The sequence below is a fragment of the Eschrichtius robustus genome, chromosome 8 (assembly GCF_028021215.1).
Source record: "Eschrichtius robustus isolate mEscRob2 chromosome 8, mEscRob2.pri, whole genome shotgun sequence".
Lineage (NCBI taxonomy): Eukaryota > Metazoa > Chordata > Mammalia > Artiodactyla > Eschrichtiidae > Eschrichtius > Eschrichtius robustus.
The window spans coordinates 83,243,798-83,255,936 of NC_090831.1; the positions used below are offsets into that span (position 1 = coordinate 83,243,798).

The window sequence follows — 12,139 nt, forward strand, 5'->3', positions numbered from 1 at the left end:
TGTTATTGTAGGTCTTTTCCTTGTGTTTCCTGCCTAGAGAAGTTCCTTTAGCATTTGTTGTAAAGCTGGTCTGGTAGTGTTGAATTATATTAGCTTTTGCTTGTCTGTAAAGATTTTAATTTCTCCATCGAATCTGAATGAGATCCTTGCTAGGTAGAGTAATCTTGGTTGTAGGTTTTTGCCTTTCATCACTTTAAATATGTCCTGCCGCTCCCTTCTGGCTTGCAGAGTTTCTGGTGAAAGATCAGCTGTTAACCTTATGGGGATTCCCTTGTATGTCATTTGCTGTTTTTCCCTTGCTGCTTTTAATATTTTTTCTTTGTATTTAATTTTTGATAGTTTGATTAATATGTGTCTTGGCTTGTTTCTCCTTGGATTTATCCTGTATGGGACTCTCTGTGCTTCCTGGACTTGATTAACTATTTCCTTTCCCATATTAGGGAAGTTTTCAACTATAATCTCTTCAAATATTTTCTCAGTCCCTTTCTTTTTCTCTTCTTCTTCTGGGGCCCCTATAATTCGAATGCTGGTGCGTTTAATGTTGTCCCAGAGGTCTCTGAGACTGTCTTCAATTCTTTTCATTCTTTTTTCTTTATTCTGCTCTGCAGTAGTTATTTCCACTATTTTATCTTCCACGTCACTTATCCGTTCTGTGCCTCAGTTATTCTGTTATTGATTCCTTGTAGAGCATTTTTAATTTCATTTATTGTGTTGTTTCATGTTGTTTCATTCATCATTGTTTGTTTGCTCTTTAGTTCTTCTAGGTCCTTGTTAAACGTTTCTTGTATTTTCTCCATTCTATTTCCAAGATTTTGGATCATCTTTACTCTCATTACTCTGAATTCTTTTTCAGGTAGACTGCCTATTTCCTCTTCATTTGGTCTGGTGGGTTTTCACCTTGCTCCTTCATCTGCTGTGTATTTCTCTGTCTTCTCATTTTGCTTAAGTTACTGTGTTTGGGGTCTCCTTTTCGCAGGCTGCAGGTTCGTAGTTCCCATTGCTTTTGGTGTCTGCCCCCAGTGGGTAAGGTTGGTTCAGTGCATTGTGTAGGCTTCCTGGTGGGTGGGACTTGTGCCTGTGTTCTGGTGGATGAGGCTGGTATTTGTCTTTCTGGTGGGCAGGACCGCATCCGGTCATGTGTTTTTTGGGTGTCTGTGAACTTAGTATGATTTTAGGCAGCCTCTCTGCCAATGGGTGGGGTTGTGTTCCTGTCTTGCTAGTTGTTTGGCATGGGGTGTCCTGCAGTGGAGATTGCTGGTTGTTGAGTGGAGCTGGGTCTTAGTGGTGAGATGGAGGTCTCTGGGAGAGCTTTTGCCGATTGATATTATGAGAAGCTGGGAGGTCTCTGGTGGACCAGTGTCCTGAACTCGGCTCTCCCACCTCAGAGGCTCAGGCCTGACACCTGGCCAAAGCACCAAGACTCTGTCAGCCACATGGCTCAGAAGAAAAGGGAGAAAAAAAAGGAAAAAAAACCAAAATAAAGTTATTAAAGTCAAAAAATTTTTTAAATGATTAAAATTTTAAAAAGTAATTAAAAAAAAAAAGAAGAAGAGAGCAGCCAAACCAATAAACAAATCCACCAGTGATAACAAGTGCTAAAAACTATACTAAAAGAAAACGGACAGACAGAACCCTAGGACAAATGGTAAAAGCAAACCTATACAGACAGAATCACACAAAGAAGCATGCGCATACACACTCACAAAAAGAGAAAAAGAAAAAAAAATACATATATATATATATATATATATATATATATATATATATATAAAAAAGAGGAAGAGAGAAACCAAATCAATAAACACATCTACTAATGATAATAAGCTCTAAATACTAAACTAAGATAAACATAAAACCAGAAACAAATTAGATGCAGAAAGCAAATCCGAAGTCTACAGTTGCTCCCAAAGTCCACCTCCTCAATTTGGGATGATTCGTTGTCTATTCAGATATTCCAGAGATGCAGGGTACATCAAGTTGATTGTGGAGATTTAATACGCTGCTCCCGAGGCTGCTGGGAGAGATTTCCCTTTCTCTTCTTTGTTCGCACAGCTCCCGGGGTTCAGCTTTGGTTTTGGACCTGCCTCTGCGTGTAGGTCTCCTAAGTGTGTCTGTTCTTCACTCAGACAGCACGGGGTTAAAGGAGCGGCTGATTAGGGGGCTCTGCCTCACTCAGGCTGGGTGGAGGGCAGGGTACGGAATGCGGGGCGACCCTGTGGCGGTAGAGGCCAGCGTGACGTTGCACCAGCCTGCGACGTGCCGTGTGTTCTCCCGGGGAAGTTGTACCTGGGTCACAGGACCCTGGCAGTGGCAGGCTGCACAGGTTCCCGGGAAGGGAGGTGCGGATAGTGACCTGTGCTTACACACAGGCTTCTTGGTGGCTGCAGCAGCAGCCTTAGCGTCTCATGGCCATCTCTGGGGTCCACATAGATAAACGCGGCTCGCGCCCATCTCTTGAGCTCATTTAGGCGGTGCTGTGAATCCCCTCTCCTCGTGCACCCTGAAACAATGGTCTCTTGCCTCTTAGGCAGTTTGAGACTTTTTCCTGGACTCCCTCGCGGCTAGCTGTGGCACACCAGCCCCCTTTAGGCTGTGTTCACGCAGCCAACCCCAGTCCTCTCCCTGGGGTCTGGCTTCCGAAGCCCGAGCCTCAGCTCCCAGCCCCCAGCCGCCCCGGCGGGTGAGCAGACAAGCCTCAGGCTGGTGAGTGCTGGTCGGCACCGATCCTCTGTGCGGGAATCTCTCCGCTTTGCCCTCTGCACCCCTGTTACTGTGCTTTCCTCCGTGGCTCCAAAGCCTCCCCCACCGCCACCTCTTGTCTCCACCAGTGTGGGGGCCTCCTAGTGTGTGGAAAGTTTTCCTCCTTCACAGCTCCCTCCCAGACATGCAGGTCCCATGCCTATTCTTTTGTCTCTGTTTTTCCTTTTTTTTTTTTTGCCCTACCCAGGTACGTGCTGAGCTTCTTGCCTTTTGGGAAGTCTGAGGTCTTCTGCCAGCTTTCAGTAGGTGTTCTGTAGGAGCTGTTCCACATGTAGATGTATTTTTGATGTATTTGTGAGGAGGAAGGTGATCTGCACGTCTTACTCCTTTGCCATCTTGAAGGTGTTCCTCATATATTGGTCTTATATCTTGCAACTTTGCTGAACTCATTTATTCTAATAGTTTTTTAAGTGGATTCCTTTTTTTTTCTATTTTTTTTTTTTTAATATACAGGAGCATGTCTGTGACTAGAGGTAGATTTGCTTCTTCCCTTCCTATCTGGATGCCTTTTGTAGTCTAATTGCCCTGGCTAGAACCTCCAATGCAGTGTTGAATAGAAGTGGTGAAAGCAAGCATCTTTATCTTATTCCTGATCTCAGGGGAAAAACATCCAGTCTTTTGTCATTGAGGATGATGTTAGCTGTGGGTTTTTTGTAGATGCCTTTGTCAGGTTGAAGAAGTTCCCTTCTATACCTAGTTTGTTAAGAGTTTTTATTATGAAAGGGTATTAGATTCTGTCAAATGTTTTTTATACATTTAGTGAGATAATCATGTGATACCTTAGAAATATTACAGAAAAACCCAACTCAGGGTTGAAGTGAAAAATGGACATCTATTAGTCCATGTAACTGAAAAGTCCAGAGGGTATCTTATCTATAGGTATTACACAGTCTGATCGAAGTGTTCAAAAAATGTCATCTAGATTTGCTTCCTTTCCCTGCCTCCCTCAAATACTCCCACCCGCTTTCCTTGTATGTGTAAATCATGTTTAGGTCCATGTGATGGCAAAACGACTTCCAGCAGCTCCAGGTAAACATCTTTGAGACCAAAGAAAAAAGAGAGACAGTCTCCATTTCTTTCCACCTTTCCCCAGTCCCAGCAAAAGTCCCAGAATTATTTCTGGTTGGGTCCCTTGCCTGTCTTGGAACATATCATTGAGGAAAGGGGATGTGAAGCTCCATTTAAGCCTGAATCACAGGCCCACCCTGGGGCTAGTCAGCCCAACCCAAACTACGTGGATAGAGTGTGGAGAAGGGGGTTTTCAGGAACAGAGATGTGGGAGGTGGATGCTGGGTTGCCAAAAATAGATGTCCACTGTACCTTCTATAGTGAAATAATCCAAGATAATACAAAATATGTGATATTGGCATTTAAATACTTTATCCCCCTAGCCCATCCCTGGCAGCAGTAGCTTATATGAGCTAAAACTTTTCCCTGCTCATGGAAGTTTCTTGTCTAATCTTCTAAGCAGGGAGTTTGGCTGACACCACTTTCCATCTCTAGTAAGGGATGGCAAAAAAAAGGGAGTAGGGTTGGACAGGAAGATAGTCTAATGGTAATTGAATGGATCAGGGACTGGTATAGACCCACAGTTTTCATCTGCTCTTTTGTTACCTTGAATATTTTATCATTTTCAAGTGTATTAGGGTTCTCCAGAGAAACAGAACCATATATATACATATGAGGAGATTTATGATAGGAATTGGCTCATGCAGTTATGGAGATTATGAAGTCCTACAGTCTTTTCTCAGCAAGCTGGAGAACCAGGAAGGCTGGTAACACAATTCAGTCTGAGTTTACAGGCCTGAGAATCGAGGGTGGTGGATGGTTCAAGTCCTGGTCTGAGTCTAAAAGCCCAAGAATGAGGAGCACCAGTGTCCCAGGGCAGGAGAAGATGGATGTTGCAGCTCAGGCAAAGAGAGGAGATTCACCCTTCCTCTGCCTTTCTGTTCAGCTCAGGCCCTCATTAGATTGGATGATGTCCACCCGCATTGGTGATGGCAATCTTTACTCAGTCTGCTGATCCAAATGCTAATATCTCCCAGAGACCCCCTCACAGACACACCCAGAAATAATGGTTTACCAGCTATCTGAGCATCTGGTAGACCAGTCAAGTTCATACATAAAATTAGCCATCACCCAAACCAAGGTAACAGCATATTAATTTAAAACAGGAAGTGCATTAATGGCCTCTTCATCATGCATGCCTCTTTTCTCATGCAATTCATCCATCATTCCTGAGCTGTATCTGAGCTTCCCAGGACTGTACGTCGTGAAAGAGTAGTGTGTCTCTACATTACTCTGGACTCTCCATTGCTCTGCCATTAAATCTCAGATAATGGGAATGAGACTTCTGTGGGCTCTTAACATGCCTTTTGAAATTCTAGGAACTTTATGCTTTAAGGAGAAGTTTTTCTTGGTCATAGTTTTTATAGTTACAGACTACAGAATAAAATAATTGAAACTCTTCTAGTGTCATTATAACTTTTCCTAGATAAATACAGAACCTATTACAGAGAAGGTGTTATTTCAGTTACTATTATCATTTACAAGCTACTTTTAAAATATATTGCAGCTGTGCTGTGTGCGTTTGTGTGTGTGTGTGTGTGTGTGTGTTTGGGTTATTTAACATTTTTCAGATTCCTGTAAGATAAACCTAGTTTATACCACATTTTTTCAATTTTTAGGCATTTTTTTTCACATTCCAACAGCTCTGAAGTCAGGAAGCATCTGAGAATGAGTATCATGTCATTGCTTAATGGGCAGGTTATTTTTTGGTTTTTTTGCTTTTTAATTTTTATTTATTTATTTATTTATTTATTTATTTTTGGCTGTGTTGGGTCTTCGTGGGCTTTCTCTAGTTGCGGCGAGCGGGGGCCACTCTTCATCGCAGTGCGCGGGCATCTCACTGTCGCAGCCTCTCTTGTTGCAGAGCACAAGCTCCAGAAGCGCAGGCTCAGTAGTTGTGGCTCACGGGCCTAGTTGCTCCGTGGCATGTGTGATCTTCCCAGACCAGGGCTCGAACCTGTGTCCCCTGCATTGGCAGGCAGATTCTCAACCACTGTGCCACCAGGGAAGCCCTGTTTTTTTTTCAATTGAAGTATAATTGATTTACAATGTGTTAGTTTCTGGTATACAGCAAAGTGATTCAGTTATATATATATTTTTTCTTTTTCATATTCTTTTCCATTATAGGTTGTTAGAAGAGATATTGAATACAGTTCCCTGTGCTATACATTAGGACCTTGTTGTTTATGTATTTTCTATACAGTAGTTTGCATCTGCTAATCCCAAACTCCTAATTTATCCCTCCCCCACCCCCTTTCCCCTTTGATAACCATAAGTTTGTTTTCTATGTCTGTGAGTCTGTTTCTGTTTTGTAAGTTCATTTGTATCTTATTTTAGATTTCACACATAAGTGATATCATATGACATTTGTCTTTCTCTGTCTGATTTACTTCACTTAGTATGATAATCTCTAGGTCCATCCGTGTAGCTGTAAATGGAATTTTTTCATTCTTTTTTATGGCTGAGTAGTATTCCAGTGTGTGTGTGTGTGTGTGTGTGTGTGTGTGTGTATGTGTGTGTGTGTGTGTGTACACACCACATCTTCTTTATCCATTCATCTGTTGATGGACATTTAGGTTGCTTCCATGTCTTGGCTATTGTAAATAGTGCTGCTGTGAACATAGGAGTGCATGTAGCTTTTTGAATTAGAGTTTTTTCCAGATATATGCCCAGGAGTGGGATTGCTGGATCATACGGTAACTCTGTTTTTAGTTTTTTAAGAAACCTCCATACTGTTTTCCATAGTGGCTGCACCAATTTACATTCCCACCATCAGTGTAGCAGGGTTCCCTTTTCTCCACACCCTCTCCAGCATTTATTATTTGTAGACTTTTTAATGATGGCCATTCTGACCGGTATGAGGTGATAACTCATGGTAGTTTTAATTTGTACTTCTCTGATAATTAGCCATGTTGAGCATCTTTTCATGTGCCTATTGGTCATCTGTATGTCTTCTTTGGAGAAATGACTGTTTAGGTCTTCTGCCCATTTTTTGATTGGGTTGTTTGTTTTTTGTTATTGAGTTGTATGAGCTATTTGTGTATTTTGGAAATTAAGCCTTGTCGGTCACATTACATGCAAATATTTTAGTTTATCTTCAAATTAATGGTATGTGATGGTTAATTTTTTGTGTCAACTTGCCTGGGCCATGGGGTGCCCAGACATTTGACCTAACATCATTCTGGGTGTGTCTGAGGGTGTTTCTGGATGAGATTAACATTTGAACTGATAGACTGAGTAAAGTAAATCGCTTTCCCTAATGTGAGTGGGTCCCATCCAGTCAGTCAAAGACCTAAATAGAACAAAAAGGCTGAGTAAGGGGTAACTCTTCCTGCTTGATTGTTGAGCTGGGATACTGGTCTTTTCCTGTTTTCTCAGTCTCACTGAAACACTGGCTCTTCTTGGGTCTCAAGCCTGACGACTTTTGGACTGGAATTACAAATTGGCTCTCCTGATTCTCTAGCTTGCTGACTGCAGATCTTGGAATTTTGCAGCCTCTATAATTGCATGAGCCAATTCCTTATGATAAATTATATATAGATATACATACATATTATTGGTTCTGTTTCTTTGGAGAACCAAGACTAATACAGATGGGGTCCTAAATTTGATAAAATATGATAATTGAGGGTATGATGAACTCCCTCTACTTGAGAGTCATGGTGGATTTGGAGAGTGTTCACACCAAACATAACCATGGGAGTTGAGCTGTAAGGGAGAAGATGCTACTGTTCTATATACCAGGATAGCTTTCTAGCAGTGGGGAGTCAGGGTTTGGGGGTTGTTATGCCAGGAGGGACAGTATTAGAAAGACATAGTTTTCTTCCCAACTCTGTTGTGTACTTCCTGTGTGACCTTAGATAGGTCACTTAATCTACATGGGATTGGTTTCCTTCTCTGTAAAATGAGCTGGTTGGGCTAGGTGATTTCAAAGGCCCTTTCCGTTTCTCAGATTCTTAGGAATTGATTCTTCTGTTTCAGTGAGGGGAGATGGCGTAAGGTATAAATAATGACTCTCTTGCAAAGGGCTAAAATATCACTAAAAATATCTGACTCCAGGAGTGTTGATTATCTACTCAACAAGGCAATCTGATGATCAGTTTGATTTCCTGGATTGTAATGTTTGTGCCAAGAATAGTAGCCTTCGGGTTTGTGTTTCCATAGAATTTGAAGCCAAGGTCAGGAAGCATCACCTTCTGAAATAAAATTTTCAAGTTCACCTCAAGAGGTTTTCTAGCCAGTAATCAGCTTGTGGGGGTGTTGAGATAAGGCCATGGGGCTCCTGATGTCCAGTAAAGGGTCTAGGTTCATCGCTGGGAGGGAAGTCCCCAGTATAAGATGGAATAAGAGGAACATAAGCCATGGTTGTAGAATACATTACTCATCTTTGGTTGAGAAGGCTTTTAGGGAAGGATATTTCAGTGACTGGTATGAGGGTGGATATTGAGAATTGGTTTTTATCCAGTTTTGTTTAAGGAAGTGAGAGATGTGGTACCTGAGCAGGCCTGAGTGTTCTGGTTCCTAGAAAGCAGACCCTGATGAAGTAAATGATGAGTGAAACATCTTGCCTGCCACCTAACTCCTGTGCCTGAGCTTAGATTTAGTGCTGACCATTCAGCCTCCTGATTAAAAATGTAAGTTTCCCTGAACTATGATCTTAGGCTATGGGTGCTCCAGGAAGTGTACTAATCTTCTGTTATAACGTAATGAATTGATGCTGTTACCAGAAGGGGGACCCCTTTCAGGGCCCAAGAGTGGGCTCTTGTCTAACACCTGGGAATGAATTGTCCGAGGAGACACACATGCTGACAAAGCAAAAGACTTTATTGGGACGGGGCCCCCCGGGGGGAGAGCAGCAGGGAAAGGAAACCCAGGAGAACTGCTCTGCCACGTAGCTCACATCTCAGGTTTTATGGGAATGGGGTTAGCTTCCCGGGTTGTCTGGCCAGTCATCTTGCTTGTGCCCATATTTGGTCCAATTCCTGGTGACGCACGCATCTCTCAGTCAAGGTGGTTTCCAGCGTCAGGGTTTCCGGGACGTCGGCAGGACATATTATGGCTGGCATCTCCTCCCTCCTCTTGACCCCTCCCGATTTCTGCCAGCTGGTGGTAGCTGGTCAGTTCCGTGTTTCTTATTGAGACCTCCTGTTGTGAGATAACTCATGCAAACAGTTATTATTCTGCCTGGCCAAGGTGGGCGGTTTCAGTTAGTGGTTCCCTAACAATACTACTTTGACATCAGTTGGTGACTTACGCATTTAGCTGGTGTGAATCAATTCCCAAGGGCCCATCAGGTATGTACCTGAGCAGCCCTTGGGGCTCTGCGCAAAGCGCCTACCAACCTTCACTCCAGCTGTCTCAGCTGTAGAAGAGTCTAGTGAGAGAAATGTATCCTTAAAAGGATATGGCATTTCAGAGAAAGAAAAAATACATCTGATGAGGAGACTAACAAGGCTTATGCAGAGGTAGTCAGGGATGACATTTTAGGAAGAAGATCCAATTTGAGCAAAAGCCCTGAGGCAGGCAGGCAGCAAGTAAGTTTGGTTTGACTAGAACATAGGTTGTGTAAGAGGACTAGATAAGATGTGTGTTTCCACTGAATATGGTTCGTCCCCTGAAATGCTGTGAAGTAAAAGTAGTTAAGCCCTTGAATGTTTTAAGGTTATTCCATTTCAGTGGATCAATACCAAATAGTAAGTTCAAGTTATCTTTCCTTAGGGAACATATGACCCTAGGCAGGCTTATTAGACAGCACTTCGTATGATGTTGAAAGGGCAACATAATCTTTTATCTCATTTCTAGGTTTGGAATAATTTTTCTTAACCAGAGGGGAGGAGAGCAAGTATGTTAACAATAATCTTTGGAAAATAATAATCTTTTATCTTAGAAAAAGTAAAAACCAAAGATTACTAGTACTATATTAGTGGGGAAAAGGAATAAAAATCATAAGTAATCCCATTACCTAGAGAATCATCACCATATTTATTGCTGATCCTTCCAGACTTCTATGCAAAAATGAGATCAAACATACAGATCTTTTCTAACTTATTTCTTTCCCTTAGAATTTTCCCCCAGAATGTAAGTTCCTTGGAGCTAGAATCCAGCATCCTTTGTTAGGTCCTATTCCTGTGTCCTGGGAAGCAGTAATTGAGACCATGCTCTTGCTTCTGTTTTCAGGTTGGCAGCCTCGGTGGTTCCTTCTCTGTGGGGGAATATTATCTTATTATGATTCTCCTGAAGATGCTTGGAAAGGTTGCAAAGGGAGCATCCAGATGGCGGTGTGTGAAATTCAAGGTGAGAAGCCAAGACACTTGCAGGTTTTATTTTTCTTTCTGTTTCTCCCCCAAAATATAAAAACACTGGCTTCTGTGTGCCTTTCTCTGCTGCTCCCATAATATAAAGATATATAATGTTATGTCCCCCAGAAAAAGTCTTACAAGTAAGACCTAAAACTGCAGCGAGTTTTTACAAGGAGGTTGGTTAAGAGGTAGTCAGAATAAATGAGAGCAATGTGCTTATTAACCACACATCTAGTGCTCATTCCTTAGTCACCTGCTTACCTTGGGCTTGTGGCAGTTTGCTAAGATTATTTGTCTTTTTATTGCAACATCAAACACTTCTATGTTTAAATCACGACACATACACACCTTCTCACCACCACCATCATGCTCAAAACTAAACAAGCAAACACCTAACAGACCGACAAATAGCCTTTTCTTCTTGGTTTTGAGAATCTTGAGACATGCTGAGAGGATGTGGCTCCGAAACCGACTAGAAGGGAATTTGGGGCATGGGGCTTGGGGGGTGAAGGAGAGTGTGGCTTGCTTGTTTCTTCTCCTAAAGTGTTCTAAGGGAATTCTCACATTTTTGATAAGACTAGTGAAGGAAAGTAGAAAGGAAAAATATTGTGTTCTTGATTGCTTTTCAATAACCCAAGGAGATAAAGAGCACATCCTTACTTGTTTGCATCAAGCCTTTTTGGCCGCAGAGCAGCATACTTTACACACACACACCAGAAGAGAGATTTTTCCTCTCTCCTCTTACAAACGATCCTAAGGAGATTTAGGTGATTCTTTTTTAGGCCAAAGTCCTGGTGAGACCTTGGAGCCAATTGCAGAGTTTTCCCTCTCCATTAGCAGAGACCTCTAGGAAGAGATAAATAAACCAGGAGAAGTAGTAAGGGCTGACATCCTCTCTTGGAAGAAGCTCTCAGTGACTGGCGCGCCAGTTAAGCTCAAGAATTTGGGTGGAGTGGAGGCTACCCAGATAGGGCTTTTCTGGGTTTCTGACCTCCCTATGCCTTGCTCCCAGTTCATTCTGTAGATAACACACGCATGGACCTGATAATCCCTGGGGAACAATATTTCTACCTGAAGGCCAGAAGTGTGGCTGAGAGACAACGGTGGCTGGTAGCCTTGGGGTCAGCCAAGGCTTGCCTGACAGACAGTCGGACCCAGAAAGAAAAAGGCAAGTATTGATTGTCCTCTGGACTGGGAACCCTTGGAATCACCTAATGGCATCTCTGGGTTCCCATATTTGTTATCTTGCTTCTGACCACCTAGCCATAGCCAGCTTTTTATATCATGCAAGTGCTGTATATCTCAGTGGACCTTAAACAGTCTATACCTGACTCTTCTTTCTTAGCGTGTCATAGTAGAAAGAATGCAGGTTTTGGAGCCAGATACAACTGGGTTCAAATCATGGCTTTGTAGGGTACTGGCTTTGTGACCTTGACATAGGTCACTTAGCCTCTCTAATCTTCAGTTTCCTTATATTTTAAAAAGAGGTAATTACCTATCTTAGAAGGATTACCATGAGGTACCTCGCCTGGCACAAAGCTGACTTTTGGTAAAGAGTAGCTGAGCCAGAGAAGCCTTGGATCTGGGTATTTCCTGCAGTAACACCCCGCTTTCCCCTCCCTGTTCCTGGGGTAGATGGATACTTAATTGTCAGGTTGCTGCTGCTTAATGCTCATTAACTCAACATCATTAAGTCTCTTGAGAACCATGGCATAACTTTCTATTTTGCCTGGGTCACGAGTGCCAGGGCTTACTGCCTGAGCTCTGCCTTCCCAGCCCCCCAGCCTCAAATGTACACCTGAAAAGATTGGTGGGAGAGAGGGGCCTCTGGGAACAAGTGTTTCAGGGGACCTTTCTCATGACACGTATGGCAGATGTGCTTAACTCTTCAAGTAGACACAGTAAAATGACCTATTTGTTGGTTGTTTTTCAATGCTAAGTCGAGAGCAAATTCTAGACACTGTCAACTCTGACTCAGATCAGGTGGTAATGTGCAGCTTTTTCACGGAGAA

General features: G+C 42.6%; 1 protein-coding gene across 5 annotated transcripts in view; it reads left to right on the forward strand.

The window, feature by feature from the left end:
* PLEKHA8 (pleckstrin homology domain containing A8) overlaps positions 1-12,139 on the forward strand; it is a 92,165-nt gene that overhangs the window by 50,894 nt on the left and 29,132 nt on the right. For all 5 annotated transcript variants that reach the window (XM_068549233.1, XM_068549229.1, XM_068549230.1 and 2 more), the window contains 2 exons: positions 10,006-10,122; positions 11,140-11,295. In XM_068549233.1, coding sequence (XP_068405334.1) covers positions 10,101-10,122; positions 11,140-11,295 — 178 coding nt within the window. In that variant the 5' untranslated portion in view covers positions 10,006-10,100. The remainder of the gene's footprint in view (positions 1-10,005; positions 10,123-11,139; positions 11,296-12,139) is intronic.